This window comes from Lonchura striata, chromosome 1 (assembly GCF_046129695.1).
Source record: "Lonchura striata isolate bLonStr1 chromosome 1, bLonStr1.mat, whole genome shotgun sequence".
Lineage (NCBI taxonomy): Eukaryota > Metazoa > Chordata > Aves > Passeriformes > Estrildidae > Lonchura > Lonchura striata.
Window position 1 is genome coordinate 21,559,882 of NC_134603.1, and position 18,425 is coordinate 21,578,306.

General features: G+C 40.6%; 1 protein-coding gene across 1 annotated transcript; it reads left to right on the forward strand.

Annotated features, from left to right (window-relative positions):
• The first annotated feature begins 894 nt into the window (after window positions 1-894).
• On the forward strand, window positions 895-15,877 carry PABPC1 (poly(A) binding protein cytoplasmic 1). The gene is made up of 15 exons (XM_021529433.2): window positions 895-1,133; window positions 5,634-5,827; window positions 5,920-6,035; window positions 7,744-7,883; window positions 9,125-9,219; window positions 10,743-10,880; window positions 10,976-11,071; window positions 11,497-11,769; window positions 11,953-12,046; window positions 12,213-12,323; window positions 13,293-13,447; window positions 13,860-13,944; window positions 14,110-14,240; window positions 14,537-14,632; window positions 15,752-15,877. The coding sequence occupies exons 1-14, from the start codon at window positions 941-943 to the stop codon at window positions 14,627-14,629; spliced, it is 1,914 nt and encodes a 637-aa protein (XP_021385108.1). The 5' UTR covers window positions 895-940; the 3' UTR covers window positions 14,630-14,632; window positions 15,752-15,877.
• The last annotated feature ends 2,548 nt before the right edge of the window (window positions 15,878-18,425 follow it).

The following is an 18,425-nucleotide window of genomic DNA, read 5'->3' on the forward strand; positions in this document are numbered from 1 at the left end:
CCCCGCCCCCTGCTGGCGCGCGCTCCCCGCGGGGCCCGGCCGGTGGCGGGTGGGGCGCGCGGGGCTCGCGAGCTCGCCGCTAACGCCCCGCCCCGCGCCGGCCGTTGGCTCGCTCGGCGCGCACGCGCCCTGCCGCCCGCCCGCCCTCCCCCGGCCGCGCACATGTGCGCTCCCGCCCGCGCGTGCGCCCTGCCGCCGAGCCGCCCCCACACTCGCACCGCCCCCCGTGACGCCGGGCGGGCGCAGGCGTGCTCCCCGCGCGGCCGCTCCCCCCGCCCCGCCCCGCCCTCGCGCATGCGCCAAAGCCGCCTCTCCGCGCCGGCTGCCGCGCGTGTCCCCACCCCCGCTCGCAGGTGCGCGTGCGCGGTGCGCGCGGCGCGGTGCGTGGCGCGCCGCGCGGCGGGGGCGGGGGGGCGGGGCGGGTATATATAGAGCGCGGCCGGGGCGGCGGCCGCCCCCTTGTCCCCCGGCCGCCGTCGGAGCTGTGTGCGCAGTGCGTGTGCTCCGGACCACCCGGACACGCCGGCCCGGCCCCGCAGCACCATTTATTACTAAAAAAATATTTAAAAAAGCCAAAAAAAATCCAAAAATCTTAAAAAACCTTTTAAAAAAATCATCCTCTTTCCTCATCCAACCTTCCCGACAACCTTTCCGCAAACGGCCGGTTTGATATAAAATAACCCGGTGAAGCGAAGTCCCCGGACCCGGCGCAGCCGAGAGGAGACACACAGCGAGCCCGACCCCGCCGAGCGCAGCACCCGCCGCCGCCAGCTCCACCCGGCCCGCACGGCGCGACCCGACCCCCGCCCGCCCATCCGCCGCACCCGCCGCAGCCGTTGAGTCCGAGCGGCCCCGCGCCGCCTTCGCCGGCCCCGCTCGCACCGACCGCCGCGGCCTCCGCCTCGTCAGCGCCCCCCCCGCGCCGGGAGACGGCGGCAGGATGAACCCCAGCGCCCCCAGCTACCCCATGGCCTCGCTCTACGTGGGGGACCTGCACCCCGACGTGACCGAGGCCATGCTCTACGAGAAGTTCAGCCCGGCCGGGCCCATCCTCTCCATCCGCGTCTGCAGGGACATGATCACCCGCCGCTCGCTCGGATACGCCTATGTCAACTTCCAGCAGCCCGCCGACGGTGAGTGCCGGGCCGCGGGCGCCGGCGGAGCCATATTTGTCCCCTGCCCCCCGCCCCGGCCGCCGCCCCGCATCCATTTTGCCGCCCGGGACGGGGCGGGGTGCGGGGGGAAGTTGGCGGCGGGGCCGCCCGCGCCTCGTGGCGGCCGGAGAAGCGGGGGGGAGGCGCTTCCGCGGATCGAGAGCGGCCGCGGGGCCCGGCCATGGGCGGGGGAGCCCCGGCGGCCCGGCGGGGCTGCCCGCGCTCCCGGGAGGGGACTGTGGGTGAGAGTGCGGGCGGCTCTTCACGTCCGTCCGAGATGAAGGTTAGCTTGAGGAAAACATCGCGGTCATTAACACCTTTTAATAACCGCGCAGGAGATGGGTGTGTGTGAGTGCGCGGTTAAGAGGCCGGGAAAAGGAAGTAGGACGCACTGGCGTGGCTGGGTAGTTTCACAGGCGTCCAGGCCGAAGCGTTTGTTAAAACACCATGGCAGGACTGTCACGTGCAGGGAGGACATTAAACTACTGGGGCCTGCTTGTGCTTCTTCTTCCTTATGTAGCTGGAGCCCGAGCTGTGCTCCCATTCGTGTCTCTGTGCAGAAAATTCTCTGACATTATTTCTAGCAAGTCGCGTTTTAATGAAACGTGTTTTTTCATGAAGCCTTTTCACACTGCTTCTCCCAAGTTACATCAGTAAAGGAACTTTCTGTTCAGTTCTGGTCATGTTGGGAAATAGTGTGATCCATTTAGAGGGTGTTACACTAAAAGAACCTACTGTAACTGGTTCTAGATCTTGTGGAGTCCAATAAAAAAAAGTAATTGGCCAGGTAGAAGATATGTGATTTCAAGTACAGTTAAGTAAACAGTTTTCCATTATAATGGTTTTATTTTCAAGCATATGGAAGTGAGATACTTAAATTGCAAACGTTTCAAGCAATTAGATTTAACTGGTTTTCAGAGTTAGCTTTAGCATACAGCCATTATCAGATCAGACTTCGGTGTACCGATGGTATCTGTATGTACGTAGTAAAAGTTACTGCCTCATCTTCTTAATAGGCAGATACTCCACCTGTTAACAGCTCTCTGAGTTCAGTGAGCTTTTCATTTATTCAGCCATTCCTTAGGATGAGACTATTTGAATGTTTGTTTTGACATACTTTACTTTCATTAAAAATGTCTGGTACAGTTTCTCAGAAAAATAAGGGGTTAGTGCAGCCCAATACTGGAATATAGTAATGTCAGGGTAATAAGGTAAAGGTGATTCAAATGCTGCTTGCCCTTAGTATTGACAGAGTTCCATAAGGGCTGACTTTTATCATTGTCATTAGTTAAGCAACCAGTGGATTTTGTGACTTGGTTTGTAATTTGTCAAACGTGGGAACAAACAGAGCTTCTTTCACCTGGGCAGTGCTTCAGTTTTTGAATATGGCTCTTAGAAAGGTGCTGTTACTCCAAATGTGTTTTTCAGGCTTTGGGAGGTACACATATTTTAGTCTATAACTAGTCCAATTCAGTTAAAAGTATTTATCATCTTTATCAAACCTGCATCTGGTACATATCTGGAAGCAGTTGTTTAAAATATACTTCAATAGTATTGCGCGATTGTACTTATTCAAGATTTTTCAGAATTTTGTATTCTTGGCAAATATCTAGAAAGCATTTGCTGGGGGCTTTTTTTAGATCACTATGTCGATTTACAGAAATCTTGAAATAGGAGTTTTGAGGATGAATGGTTATTCTTACAATCATCATTTATTTTGTTTCCAAACTAGATACACTTTACTGGTTCGGCCAAATTTTCAGCTACATTTCAGGCTATGCCTATTAAACAGCAAGTAACAACTACCTTGGGTTTTGAAAAATAGCTTTGGAGGTGTGCTTGACATCATCAGCTGTCCATAAACGAGGGATCTCAAAGCTCTTCTAAAAACTAATTAAGCCTGATGATACATGTGTGAGGTATGCACACATGTCAGAGTTGTGACTTTTCCGAATTTGAGTCATAGTCTGGAGTAAAACTCGGGCAATCTTGTTTAATCACTAAACTGGAAACATTCTTGAGTAATCTGAAACTGCATCAGAATCCTTTTTTAGAATAGTCATGTTTCCAGAGTTTTTTTTGTTCCATGGTTATTGCTGTTTACCTTTAGCACAGGTTGGCATTAAGTGTATATTCTGAGTGATTTTGAAATTGTTAAAGTGGACTGTCCAGTTGCTCACGACTAAAATGGGAGCTGGTGAGTCATTCAATGAGAGCTCCAGCAGAATCAGCAGAAGTGCAGCCCGGGTAGGTGTGTCCATTGGTAACAAGTTCGCTGCTGAATGGAGCTGCCTCCTGCAACTGGCACAGCCTTTTATGACTGAAATGTAATGAAAGTGAGCCAGTTTCACTCGCTGGGAATTTTAATGAGAGTAGCTTGTACCTGGTTGTAGATGGAGTCTAGTAATGTTGTAAAAATCTACAATGGAATGACAATGTAGTGTCGATTCGGCAGAAGAAGCTAAATTTCTTCTTTAAAATCTCCAAAGGAGAGATGAGGAGAGCTGTTGAAGTTTCCATGCTGTCCTCGTGGAGAAATTGTGCTGGTCTAAGACACAGGCTCACTATTTGTTAAGAGTGGTAATGTTTGCTAAGGACCCATAGACCTGCTTTCAGTCAGATGCCTGGGAAATGTGTCTAGGAACACACATTTATGAGGAGTGTCAGGATTATTCTAGAAGCAATTAGAAAAATTAGAATTAGAAAAGCCTCTTTTCAAGTAAAGGAAGCTCTGTTACTACTTCTGGAAATAATGAACTATTTGTTGCTGGCACATCTATTGATGCTGGCAGTAATAACTCCAATGACTTCCAGGGCAGTAGTGAAGTATTACAAGTTTCTGTTGTGGCCAGTGTGATAGCCAGTTTTTTTTTTTTCTTTTTTTTCATCTCCTCCCCCCTCCCCTTTTGTAGTATAGAGCCTTCCAATAATTTTTCTTTCTCATTAACTCCATCTAGGTTGCCTTCTCTCCCCTGCTTAATTTATATTAAAGTTTTTGAAAGCTTTATTAACTTATTTGGAAGACTGGCATGCAATTTTTTGGCTTCAGTTTAAATAAGTTGCTGAGTTGCTGCTGTCATGTGAATATGGTAATAGTATCAATAATCTTTTTCCCATTAAAATGTTAGATGACCACCTCTTTACATGTCTTTCAGAGAATATAATACTAAGATTTATTTTTAATATTAAAATATCACAAGAAAGGATATAAAACATGGTATATCCGCTGAATCCCAGGTTCACTGCAAATTGTCTTTGGCCATGTCATGCAACAATACAGCTCAAGACAAAAGCAGCAATTAAAGAACAAAACCATTAAATAAGGATTTTCAGTATGTGATTGGCCCTTGGTCCTCCCAAAAAAAAGTTAACTGATATGGATGCTGTATTTAAACTATCACTAAGCTGATTTCAGTCCTATTAATATCATATTGTTTTGATATTTGCAAATTACAGTGAAGTGAGTTAGTACCCATGGGTGTGACTTCAGGTATTTATTGGGACTCTTTTCGGTGTTTTTCCAGACTTACAAGAGCAAGGATGAAAAGGAACTGCTGTACTTGAGAGCTATTGTTCGTTTGTTCTTAAATACACAAGATGAGTTATAACATCACAGATGTGTCTTGTGGCTCTGGAGAGACGTGAAAAATGTGCAAGTCTTGATACTTCCCCATCTAAATACACAAGCAATTTTACATGCAGGATTTGAAAAGTTAGTTTTGGAGTTCTACTGGAAAAACTACTCAATTGGAGTAACAAAACCTGGTTTACATTACCCTGGTTTGATGTTTTAATTCTTGCTCCTTCATTGAGCTCATATGTATTGCATTGTGAGCTTTTAAAATATATGCATCATTTCAGATTTTCTAAACTAAGTAAGTGCTAGTTTTGAATCTCTTTGAACTGTCTCTTGCCCAGAATTTCATTACAGATCTTTTTGGTCACTGAGGAAGTTGTATGGAATAGCTGCCTGAATGAAGTTTGAATGTCCATCTAGCAAAGAAATGTGGTTAGTTTAGGGGAATTGGTGTTGTAGGTGTTCTTATGTTAATATTTGCAAAAGACTTCGTATAGGCACAAGCAGTACCCCTAAAAGCATTCTCATTAACACAGTATACATCTGTGTGATATGGGAGAAGCCAGCTGATTTTCACAAATGTTGAAACTTTATAACAGCTGCCACTTGCTGCTTTTTCTCCTGTCACCATAGCATCTTTTCATAGATCTAGTCTTATGGGCTAATGAGATTTCTGCTGCTTTCTCGGCTGACTTGTGCTCCTTCCAAAGTGCAGCTTTTGCTGATGAGTTTCTGCCAGTTCTTCTTTGCAAACAGCAGAGTACACTGAAGGCTTGGGTTTGCAGCTTGGTAATGGTACTGGACTTGAAATAATAACAATATTATAAAAAATTATACTTCAGCTGGTATTTATGTGCTTATTAAGATAACTAGCATTTTGTACTAATTCCATGTTTTTGCAGCTGAACGAGCTTTGGACACCATGAACTTTGATGTCATTAAAGGCAAACCTGTGCGCATCATGTGGTCTCAGCGCGATCCATCTCTACGCAAAAGCGGTGTAGGAAACATCTTCATCAAAAACTTGGACAAATCAATTGATAACAAAGCTTTGTATGACACATTTTCTGCCTTTGGGAACATCCTGTCTTGTAAGGTTAGTAGAAAATAAAATGTATTGACACACAGACTCCTCAGTTTATGGTGGAAACATTCCATGGGTATTACAACAAGATTTTTCATTAATAGGTGGTGTGTGATGAAAATGGATCCAAGGGTTATGGATTTGTGCATTTTGAGACACAAGAAGCTGCAGAAAGAGCTATTGAAAAAATGAATGGTATGCTGCTTAATGATCGCAAAGTGTAAGTACATTAATAAGTATTTGGGGAGCGGCAAACTGAAATTCAGTTTAGGGCAGACAAAGATTTAAAAGCTTACCTAGAAAGAAAAGGTTGTTCTGAAAATTTCTAATTTCAAGAAGATGTAGATTTTTAGTGCTAGGGATTTTAAGAATTGTGTCACCTGCTTGTTCTGGAATCAAAGTTCAAAAAGACGAATAATGGACTCTGGAGGAAAAAGTGACAGTATTAATTCTCTTACAAGCCAATACTGTAATGAGGATGTGGGATTCTGATTTTCTGATCTTACTGGTCTGAGATAAAATACAATCCATTGAGTATTCTGAATAATACATCGTTTATAAAAGTAGTGAGGTAAGTGTATTATCCATACACTTGGAGACAGCTGATACTTAGCACTAAAGGGTGCTTACTTGTCACTAAAGTGTGGTCAGATTAGACTCATATTTTTGTATGAGTGTCTGTTAGTAGGCATATCTAGGGAGTAGAAAGTAAAACTCAGAGAAGTATGTTTTAAACATCACTATTCTGCATTGTAGGAAAAATATTATTTGGCAACCTCTTTAATAATATTTAGGCTGGGGAGGTGACCGTGACTCACAGCTATGCCTAAGGGATCATTATGGTGTTTGGTATAATTGCAAAAAACAGCTTTCTAGATACTTGGGAGAGTTTGGAAAAAGGAAAACAGAAATCAGCATCAGTTTACCATCATGGGTTATTTTTATATGTAGAGATGGATAGATCAAGACACAGGGAAAACACATGTTTTGAAACTTCAGTTTTCCTGCTTGTTCTATTCTTGGCTGGCATATTGTGGATGTTTTTATTCAGTGTCCATTGTTATACAAGTTCAAATTAGTAAAAATGGTCAATGTGCAGTCATAAGAGCACAGGAGTAAAATATATCATGAGAGTTAATTTTGCTTTGAATTTCTATTCAGACTAGTCTTTTAGAAATAAATTTAAACACTTTACTACCAAAATCTGCTGAACATATTGCACTTTCATTCTTACTAAAGTTAGAGCCTACAATAAAATTTGAAAGTGGGAGTCTGCTACAGTCAGAAATCGGTGTCAGCCATGTACAGTCTGTGCTAGGGCATGTCCTTGGGCTGCAGAATGTTATGTTCATGTTCTGCTCATGTTCTGCCAGTATGAAGTAACCATTGGTGTTCCCAGCCAGTTTGCAATGGTATTTGACTCAAGAGCAAGTAGAACTATGTATTTCCCTGTGCCGAGAAACAAAGTCTTTGATACAGGCTGGAGAGGTGTGTTAGGGAGGGGAGGGACAGTTAGTTAAATATCTCTTGCTTAAAAACTGAATCAGAGAGCAGTAACTGCTTTTAGGCTGCCATGCTTTTAGCGTGGCACAGGGATTATGCTGTTATCTAGAATTTCTGTTCAGCCTCTTAGTACTCTTTCCATTGTCAAAATCTTGTTGTCAAAGGCTCTTTTGTAAGAGTGAACAATCTCACCAATGGCTTGAAAGCATTTTCATGCCTTGTAACCTGGATAAACATGCTGGTGTAGCAAAGGACAGTGGAGTTGTTTTTCTGACTTTTATAATAAATATTTTATCTAAAGAATTTCATACCTATAGTGAAGAAGACTGATGAGGAATAAAATACAATGCCAGAGAATTAAAGTAAATCTTTAAACCTTGAGACACTTGCTTTAATGTGTATTACTCTGTTCTTCCTGCAACCAGATTTGTTGGAAGGTTTAAATCCCGCAAGGAGCGTGAGGCAGAGCTTGGAGCCAGAGCAAAAGAATTCACCAATGTTTACATCAAAAATTTTGGAGAAGACATGGATGATGAGAGACTTAAGGAACTCTTTGGCAAGTTTGGTAATGTCTTAATGTTTATATAAACACACGTGAACTCCAATTTACTACATGTATCTTACCTGTACAGTGCCTTGAAATACAAGAAATCAGAGCTATCTGATGTTGATGTAGAAATGTAATAAAGGTTACTGAAAAGTTGGTACTTAATTCAAGTTTCAGATTCAAATATGCAGTAATAACTGAATTTTAAGTAGGCAGAATATCATATTTAGTCCTGCCATCAGAACTGTTTTCAGTAATCTGGAAGTAATGTGTTCATGGGTTCTGCAGTGTTCTCTGATTTAGTACAGATTGATTTTATAAATGCACTTACAGGATGTGTGACTAATGAATTTACTACTGCCTTCATTGACCTGCAAACTTAACCCTGTTATTCAGTTACATTGTCGTGGTTGACCTAATAGAAAATTATAAGGAGCTATTCCAGCACCAAGCTATGAGATTCTGCCTTGACCCTCAGTTACACACAGAGCAAAATTATGGTGGACATATGACCATGATGTAGTAATGTATATGATGTGTTACCATCAGAATAGGAAATCCCATAATGCCATTAGAGATTCTTCACGTTTTATTTTCAGTCGCACTTTTTTAAAATCTATTTTCTTTCCTGTTTGTTTTTGCTGTTCTCCAGTGGCTATTATGTAAAGCAAGGGAAAGCCTCGTACAAGAGATACCCTGTAGCAGCCTTAACACCAAAAGGAAATTCCTTTCTGCTATTCAAGTATCAGGGGTTGAAACAGTAGCGAATTTAGCTGCTAGACCTAAACTGCAATTTTTTGAACTGCAATTTTTCAGAGGTTATGGCACTGCTGAACTAGGATGGCCTTTCACCAGGATAAGTAGTGAAATGTGTACCTAATTGCTAGGCCTTTCTCTGGCTTTTTCAGTACCTTTTTCAAAGCATGGAAACACTAATACTTATTAAGTGTCATAATTTTTAATGATGAAACAAATTTCTTTCACTTTGTGGTGAAATTTTCTTTCACTTTGAGGTGAAATGTTGGTTGAAAATACATTAGAAAATAAATTCAGCATGATGAACTTCAGCCACAGTTGCTGAAGTTCATCAGGGCAAATTAGTAATTTCATATTAATGGATGACATTTACTTGATACTATTATTAGTGCAGGAGTCCTTTGTAATACAAGTGAAATAAACTAAATACTATGTTCTAAAGAGAATGTTCAAAAGGTGAGAAGAATACACTGTATATGAAGCATAAGTATTTCTCTTTTAAGGTCCTGCTCTAAGTGTGAAAGTTATGACTGATGAGAGTGGAAAATCCAAAGGCTTTGGCTTCGTTAGTTTTGAAAGACATGAAGATGCCCAAAAAGTAAGCTTTTGGACTTAATTTTGGGAATCCTGTCACTGAGACCCAAATAATATGTTTCATTGAGTGCTGAAGTTTTTTTAATTGGTCAAGGACACTGCAAAAAGAGGTGCTCACTGCCTAAATTACTTAGCAGAGTTTGTCATTTAGAATGCTTTCCTATGAGCAAATGTCAATTGGTCTGAGAAGCCTATTAAGTCAAGATATTCTGATACAGCTGGAACTAGTGTAAAAATGGGAAATCTTGAATAATTTTAAAACCTGTTGTAGCTGGGCTTAAAGGACTTAGTGATATATTTGGACTCTTGCATGCTGAGCAATATACAGCATAGTGAATTACTACATCTCTGAATCACTGGATCCAGTTTGGTTGCACAAAATTTTTGTGCCTTTCTGCCTTTTGCACAAAAGGCAGAAAGAATTGTGTTTTCTGCAAAGTCAGCAGGAAAGCTATTAATTTTATAAAGCATGTTTGGCATAACTGTGAGAGAATAGTCGTAGAGCCCTGTAATGTTGCTTTTACTATGATGGGTAACTTCGGAAAAAGGGTCCTTTTTATTTGTGTAAATGTCTATATCATGCCAGTATGCTGTTTAACTTAATGTTTTGTCAACTGTTTGCTTTGATATGTCAGTTTACTGTGACAGCAGGGACATGGCATCAGGAAAAAAATGCAGTACAGAACAAACAAAGTTTGCTTTTCAAATAGCATTTTGGTGATTTGTCTATACTGCAAGTGTACAAGTGAGATTTTAGAACAAATCATGATTGTCTTTAGAACATCTTCATCTTTCAGTCTTGCACACATTAATTGATGAATAGTTTCTCTTACTGTAGTCAGAATCACATTATGTTTTCAATAACATAAAATTCCAATATCTCTGTAAAAATGTCTAATGGCTTTGATCATAAACGTATGCAATCAACTGGTAACTTCTGGTTTTAAATTAATTGAGTAAAATACATGCCAGAGTTTTACATATGAAGAGTTGTAACTCAAAACAGTATGAAGGGAAGAAGTTCACATTTTCATACTTCTAATTATTTCCTTAATGAAAGACTAAAAAAAAAAGTGTACATATCATCTGTAGCTTAACATTTAGTATAGAAAGATCTGGTAGCTACTGCAGTTTCAGGTGTTACTTTTAAAGACAGAACTAGGTGAATTAAAGATTTTCAACTTTATTTGCTTACTCTTTATTTGCTTTTCTCTGCCATTAGCAAGATAAGGCTGGAGAAATAGTTCTTGCAACTTGGATTTTTTCCTCCAGCTCCATATTAAAAAAAAATGGTTTGCATCCCTTGTGACTTGTCTTCAGCAGGACAGAAGCATACTTGGAAAACAGTTTTCATGTTGCCATAAGTGAGGAAGTCTTGGGATATTTCGTTTCAATTAGTGGTTTTTTAAGATGGATTTGCTCTTTTTCTAGAATACTTATGTAGATTTTGAATTTGAATTGCATTTTTTTTGTGTTTGAAAAATGCTGGACTACAAAGCACTGCTAACTTCATGTTTATCAATAAAGGCTGTAGATGAAATGAATGGGAAAGAGCTCAATGGAAAACAAATCTATGTTGGCCGGGCTCAGAAAAAAGTGGAAAGACAGACGGAGCTGAAGCGCAAGTTTGAACAAATGAAGCAGGACAGGATCACCAGATACCAGGTTCAGTTTTAAATCAAGAGAGCTAACTCTGTTATATGATGTTCTGAGATTTACACAGAGCAATTGCTTTTAAAAATACTTATCTGTTTTCTTAGGGTGTAAACCTTTACGTGAAAAATCTTGATGATGGGATTGATGATGAGCGTCTCCGAAAAGAGTTCTCTCCATTTGGTACAATCACTAGTGCAAAGGTAAAGTTCACAGATTGTGCTCATGTATTCTCTGAAAATAAGTAGTGATCTGTCACCAAAGAAAAGTTAATTTCATTCAGTAGCAGATGTGACCCACTGTAAATGTGGGCATCAGCTTTCTTGATTATTGTACATGTCAGGTTAAATGCCATATGATCATCCTTTCTTGAAATCAAGTAGTGAGACTAAAAGTGAGAAAAATTACATCTTTCAGTGCAATATTGTGCTCATTATTATTTTATTTATATTTTCATCTCTATTCAGGTAACAGTTAGCTATTAAACACAATAATACTCATTTTTATAAAATACTTAGTAAAACAAACCTGTGGTCTCACTTCTAATAAGCTGAAACAAGAAACTCATGCAAGTTGAATAGGTGTGACACAGAAGATTTAGTTTTAAAACTAAGTTTTGTACTGACAGGTGATGATGGAAGGTGGCCGCAGCAAAGGATTTGGATTTGTATGCTTTTCGTCACCAGAAGAAGCCACCAAAGCAGTCACAGAAATGAATGGTAGAATAGTGGCTACTAAACCATTATATGTAGCTCTAGCCCAACGTAAAGAGGAGCGCCAAGCTCATCTGACCAACCAGTACATGCAGAGGATGGCAAGTGTAAGAGCAGTACCTAATCCTGTAATCAACCCCTACCAGCCAGCACCTCCTTCAGGATACTTCATGGCAGCTATTCCTCAGGTACGTGTAGAGATGAGTAACTGAATATGTTGTATTACATATAAAATACGCTTAGATAATAGTAAATAGAACGGTTAGCATGTGTCTGATTTCAGCATTTTAATCTCTTAGTGGAAGGGTGTGGGGCTGTTCAGCATGCCCTTCACAGACAGCAAAGTTAAGGGATGTTGTTGTATTTGGCAGACTCAGAACCGTGCTGCGTACTATCCTACTAATCAGCTCGCTCAACTTGCTAGACCTAGTCCTCGCTGGACTGCTCAGGGTGCCAGACCTCATCGTAAGTCACTTCTTTACCTCTTTCCAGTGATTGCTGTAAACTCTGTAGCATCTCCCTTTGCACTTCCAGATAGGTTTTCACGGCATTGCTGTATTAGTCTTCTGTTTGTCATGCTGTCATCACTCAGTGTTTCAGCATGTAACAGTATATTTTTTCTAAACCATAGCATTCCAAAACATGCCTGGTGCGATCCGCCCAGCAGCACCCAGACCACCGTTCAGCACCATGAGACCAGCTTCTTCCCAAGTTCCACGAGTCATGTCAACGCAGCGTGTTGGTGAGTTTGATTTGTGCAAACTTTAAGTATTGGGCTTCTGTTCAAATTTTGCTGGTTCAGCATGGTCTCACAAAATAAACATTAGTAAGTTTAATATCACATGTGATATTCCTAATGAATAAGCTAATATCACCTTCTAGTAATTGCTTTAAATACTGTCCCAGCAAAGACTCCAGCTATGATCCCATCTCTTCAGGATGAATCACTTATTCTTATGTGCACTTCAGTAATACTGTTAGATGGCTTCTGCCATTTCTAAACATAGTTGTAGCAATTGTAATAATAGGTTGCATGTAGAAATATTGAGATGACACAATTTTGGCTCTTAGTAATTTTTTATATTTTACATATACATACTTTATTATTGTGAGACAGTATCGTGAATGCAAAAATCTGCACATCACTGAACCAGAATTGACTGCAATCATTGAATGGTTTGGGTTGGTAGGAACCTTAAAGCGTATGTAATTCAGCCCCCATGTCAGAGGTAGGGAACTCTACTAGACCAGGGTACTCTGAGCCCCATCCAGGCTGGTCTTGCACATATCCAGGGATGGGGACTCCACAACCTCTCTGAAGGCGTAATTCTCACAGAATGTTATAAGACAGCCATTTACTTCCTAAAAGTATCTTTTCTAGAATGACTGACATATTGTGCTCAGGAAATCAAATGTCCTTTAGCTTATAATGAAATGATATTACTACTCAAACAAAGTAGATTTTTTATCATGGATCTTTTTGCAGTAGCATGTAAAAAGGGCAATTCATGAGTGAAGTGACTGGAAATCAGCAGCCAGTAAATTTCAAGGTTTGAACCTTTGTATGTGACCAGAGATGTGACAGTTGACAATACTATTAAGATGAATCTATAACACAATACCTAAATTAGGTATTTGATTCAAATTGGTTTGTTGGGCAAAATAATTACAATAATTATTCACATATGGAATTCTGTGACTATTTTTTCAGCTAATACATCAACACAAACGATGGGTCCACGTCCTGCAGCAGCGGCTACTGCGGCCACTCCTGCCGTGCGCACAGTACCACAGTACAAATACGCTGCGGGTGTGCGCAATCCTCAGCAGCACCTCAACACGCAGCCGCAGGTTGCTATGCAGCAGGTATGTGATCTGGGGAACTGCTCCGTGTTTTCACTGATGTTCTTTGTAGAGGAAGGTGGTGAGGGTGATGGGAGGGCTCTGCATCATGGCAGTAGAGTAAAAGCACTAGGGAGTTAAGTATATTTGAAGTCCACCTGGGACAGGATATGATCCCATGTTGCTTTGCTCTTTTCAGTTCCCTCATACCTTAGCATAAATTCTTGTGTTTGCTCCTCAGTGGAGCAGTTTTTCATAATCTTCAGCATCATCACTCAGCTCTAACTAGTAATATTTGATTAAACAGGCATAGTTGTTAATTTCTTTGATGTTTCTGACACTGTAGGCATTGTGTATGCTGAGTTGTGAAATACTGGCTGTTTGAAGCTGCACCTAATTATGAGTCAGGGTTTAATTTGCAAATCTTAATTTGCAGCCTGCTGTCCATGTGCAAGGTCAGGAACCCTTGACTGCTTCCATGTTGGCTTCTGCCCCTCCACAAGAACAAAAGCAGATGTTAGGTAGGTACATGATACCTTTCTCTGTGCATTGTAGAAGGACAGTTTTGAGTACATTTTTTCAGTCTTGAAATGCAGAGTAAATGGTTTTAACAGTAGAACAAGTTTGTTTCCTTTATCACTTAAATTTAGGCTGGATTTGTCCCTGACTAACTTTCTTTTTTCTAGGTGAACGTCTATTCCCCCTTATTCAAAGCATGCACCCTACTCTGGCGGGTAAGATCACTGGTATGTTGTTGGAGATTGACAACTCTGAACTCCTCCACATGCTGGAGTCTCCTGAGTCTCTTCGTTCGAAGGTAGGTAGACTTTTGCCTTGCACTGGGTTCCATAGGTGGTTACGTCTACATTGATCTAACAATTGTTCGTGTTGGCACAGTGGAGTAACAGCAATGCAGTGGTGGCTCAGGGCAAGAGTATCCTCTTTCAGAGGGTGACAGTGACTTACATTGCACGAGCTGGAATTGTAATGTTCTCATTTTTCTTTTCAACAATGTAGGCATTGTATATATGTATAATTTCCACTGTATTATTAACTTAAATATACAAAAATTGCTGAGCTTCCCTTAATTAAGTTTTCATTTGTACTTAACAGGTTGATGAAGCTGTAGCCGTACTACAAGCCCACCAAGCTAAAGAAGCTGCTCAAAAGGCAGTTAATAATCCCACTGGGGTTCCAAGTGTTTAATAAGTAAGTTTGGCTGCTGTAGTTCCATAGGTTGACCAAGGCAAGTGTTTGGTCCGTGGCCTTGTAAGCAGCATGTGTCCAGGCTCTGTGTCAGCCAGAGGAAGTAGCAGCTATGATAAACAAACTTCAGTGCTCACTTGGTTAGCAAAAACTTCTAACAACACGTTTAGCTGGAGTTAGTTCTAGGCATGTGTGCAAAAATAGCCAGTTCTGTCAAATGCTGCTATTCATACTATTGAGAGCAACTTCTGGAATTGAAATAAGCTTAAAATGGTACCCCTTTTTCCTTAGAAATTAAAAGAACTTATTCATACCGTAGTTTGTATATACTTTACAAATTCTAAAATTGTCTAGTAAGTGAAAACTAAACTGTATCTTGTCTTGACTTCACATTTGGGTGAACTTAACGCCAGTTAAAATAGTGATTTTTCTTCATTGCTTTCTGTGGGGTTGGTATCTTAACTGTGCATGACAGAAGCAAATGGTGGTGCCTTAACAATTTTGACAGGGGAAAAAATGTGAAGTTGTGGATAAAAAGGAATCTGTTATCTCTTCTGTCTACTTAGGTTTTGCCTGTGAACTTGCTTTTCACATTTGTAGATAGCATTTGAAGGTGCCTAATTTAACATTTAATCACATAACTTTTTTCCTTTTGGAGGAAGAATTCGAGTCATGATTTTTACACATTTCTGTTTGTGGAAATAAGTGCTGAATAGATTGTCTCTCCTGAACTAAGATGCCCATACTTTAAGACCATTACTCCATCTGGTCCATGATGTTTTAGTAATTGAAAATTGAAAATATTGCTAGGGTAGTTATTTGTTGAGCCTCAAAAGTAGAGATAACCCCACAGTCAATCGCAGTAACGTTGTGCTTAAAGCAGTGCTGTCTGAAGGACTGTCCAGTTCTAGAGTCAGTGTTGTCTTGCCAAGGATCACAGACTTTTGAAAACCTTTGTGTCCCCTAAAAAGTGGGAGGAGCTCTCATACTCTGTTTCTAAAGAACTTTGGTATCATTGAAACAGTGAAAGCCCAGAGTGCTGCGTGGTATGCAGTAGTAGACATGTCAGAAAACATACAAGGTGCTGCTTTTGAGGCATAACAGCGTTGTTTTTCTTCACAGAGCTATCCGGGACTACAATCTAGAACTTCGCTTCACCGAAGAAAAAAAAAATCTAAACATGGAAAAATTATTAAATATTGAGAAAAACATTGCAAAATATAAAATAAATAAAAAAAGGAAAGGAAACTTTGAAGCTTACGTACAGAGCAACGCCGGGACTAGCAAAACAGATGCTAGTCCTAGATTACTTATTGATCTAAAATTTTTAAAAAAAATAGTAAAATAAAAAATACAAATTAATGTTTTTTAAACCCAGGGGAAAAGAATTTTCAGCACAGTACAAAAATTTAAAGCATTCCTTTCTTTAATTTTGTAATTCTTTACTGTGGAAAAGCTCAGGTTATCACCACTGTTTTAGTTGACAGTGAGAATTGATAGCTGAGCAAAGAAACATAATTTGGATTATAAAATTCTTGGTTTAATAAAAATTCCTTAAACACTGACTTACTTGTGATGGTTTCTTTTGTACAGTGTGCTTTTCATAAGCTTGTCATCTGGAATGCCAAGTTAGAGTCCCACTCTATAGTATGTTTTAGTGGATTTTAGAGACTATACCTGTAGACTGTCTTCTAAATAATAGAAGTGAAGGGAGGGGGGAAGTGTTTGGGTTTTTTTAATAAATTGCTGCTTGATCTGAATCTGGTCTAGTGTACAATAGCACAGAAATAATTCTGTCTTCACTCAGGGCTGATGGGGGTCTTCGAGTCAGTTTGTGTCCCTAAAGGGGTTTGCAGTGAAATGGCCAATGGCACTGAAGTGGGAAGAGGCAGCAGTAACACATGAGCTTTTTCATTTGCTACAAAACCATACGGAGGTTGGGAGTTTTGTGGGATTAATGCTTAAATGCTTAATCAAGCTTAAGTGTTAAATGCATAAACAAGAGACAGTAAAATCGCTTTTGTTGTAAAACAGCTTTCACTGTGTAAATTAGCAGATACACCAAAGTTTGTCCATCCACAGATGGATTATCCTACAGTTGCTGCCTTGCTTTTTTGTTTTCCCCTTTCTGCAGACCTGTGGAATAAAAAAAGGATATTTTCTACGCAGTTTAGCCCATAATTGACTCTATTAAGTTGCTTTTTCAAAATCAATAATGCAAAAGGAGAAATGAAGCAGTGAAAGTGGCATGTCCTGCTTTTACAAAGAAGAGGGTAAAACCTGGCTGGCTGGGGTGGGGAAGAGGCACAAAGATCTGTTAGTCATGGAGGAAGGCATGACCAGAAGGCATGACTGGTAGCCACTGCAGTCTGCTAGGTTTCAGTTGCTATATGTAAAGAATACAGATTCTATGGAATTCCAAGAAGGGGTTAGTTTGTTCTGGAAGTCTCTGAAATCTGTGCCGTGGGAATGCCAGTGTTCTCTGATGCAGTTGAAGTCCTTTAGTATGCTTTCTGAAGTCCCCTAAAAGACAGTTCAGGAGCCCCCTTATTTTTCCACTCTTGCAAAGGGGAAAACTTCATGTTTTCTGTTACAGAATTTGAGAAATAAGCCTAGCATAATGAGGTGAAATTGGTCTGGTGTAAATGGAATCTAATTAAAATGCTTTGCTGTAAAAAGCATTAGGTTAAACTTATGTAATTCTTGCACTCAGTCCTGTCCTGATGGCAGCAGACTGAGATAGTCTTAAGTTTGCAGTCTTGCTGAGGTATGTGACTAGAATTAAGAATTTTTGAAACTGGGTGGTAAATCCTGCAAAAAAGGCAGTTCAAGCAAGATATGTCCATGTGAAGAGGCTGAATGTATAACCTTGATTTTATGTAATGTCAACTATAAAAGCATTTAAACTTTGGAGACAGTTTTAATGACCTAAAATTACTTAGCGCCATAATGGGAGTGCTGAAGAATCTGATATTAAAGGTTTAATGGAAGATCTAAAGGATATTACAAAAACCTACTTTCAGAATTCTCAGGGCACTAGCAGGAAAGTAAGAGGTCACGTCACTTCTGCTTGTTTTCTAGATAAGTTTTGTGTTCTGTGAGTCTGCTGGAGCTAACCAAACTAATTTTTGTTTTGTAAGAATGAGCAAGTTAATGTCTTGCCAGTGGGGAGCTGAAAAACAAGAACAGGAAGTCTTTGAGTTTCTACAACACTTCTGTAGGTGTTTCGTGCACTAGCATCTGCACCAGCATGAAATACTGGGTAACTTCTGTGATGGAAGGAAACAGCAAGGCAATTCCGCTAAGATCGTGACAGCCTAAGAAAACAAAGCCATAGGCTGATTCAGTTTATTTCTTCACAGTCTTGCTTACATAGTAATTCCCTGCTGTATACTACAGATTCCTATTCAATAAAAGTCTTCTATTTAATTTCTAAATCTTAAAGATGGTAAGCAAGGCATTTGTTAGTGCCTCTACCAATGCATCTCTGGAGTACTACTGTAAAACTATGCAGCATGCAGAAAAATCAACTTTTTCAATAGTAGAGAAGTGTTCCTTTGAGTTAATAGGCAGCCTGACTGGCAGGCACTTCCTGCTGCTGCACGTTGCCTCTAGTATGTGTCAGAGGGTTACACTGATCCTCTGCACCCTGCTCAGCCAGTGCTAAGCTGATTTTGCTCGATCCTCTGGCATTTCATTCCTTAAGTCCTTCTGGGTCTTCTGTTCTGACTACAGCAAACACTTCAGAGTTTAGCAGCAGCCAAAAGCCTGCTCGTGAAATGGATGGTGATTTGAA

Coding starts and splice junctions, on each gene's coding strand:
- PABPC1 (XM_021529433.2), top strand. CDS start 941: ATGAACCCCAGCGCCCCCAGCTACCCCATGGCCTCGCTCTACGTGGGG. Junction 10,881..10,975: donor ACAGGATCACCAGATACCAG/GTTCAGTTTTAA, acceptor CTGTTTTCTTAG/GGTGTAAACCTTTACGTGAA. Junction 14,241..14,536: donor CTGAGTCTCTTCGTTCGAAG/GTAGGTAGACTT, acceptor TGTACTTAACAG/GTTGATGAAGCTGTAGCCGT.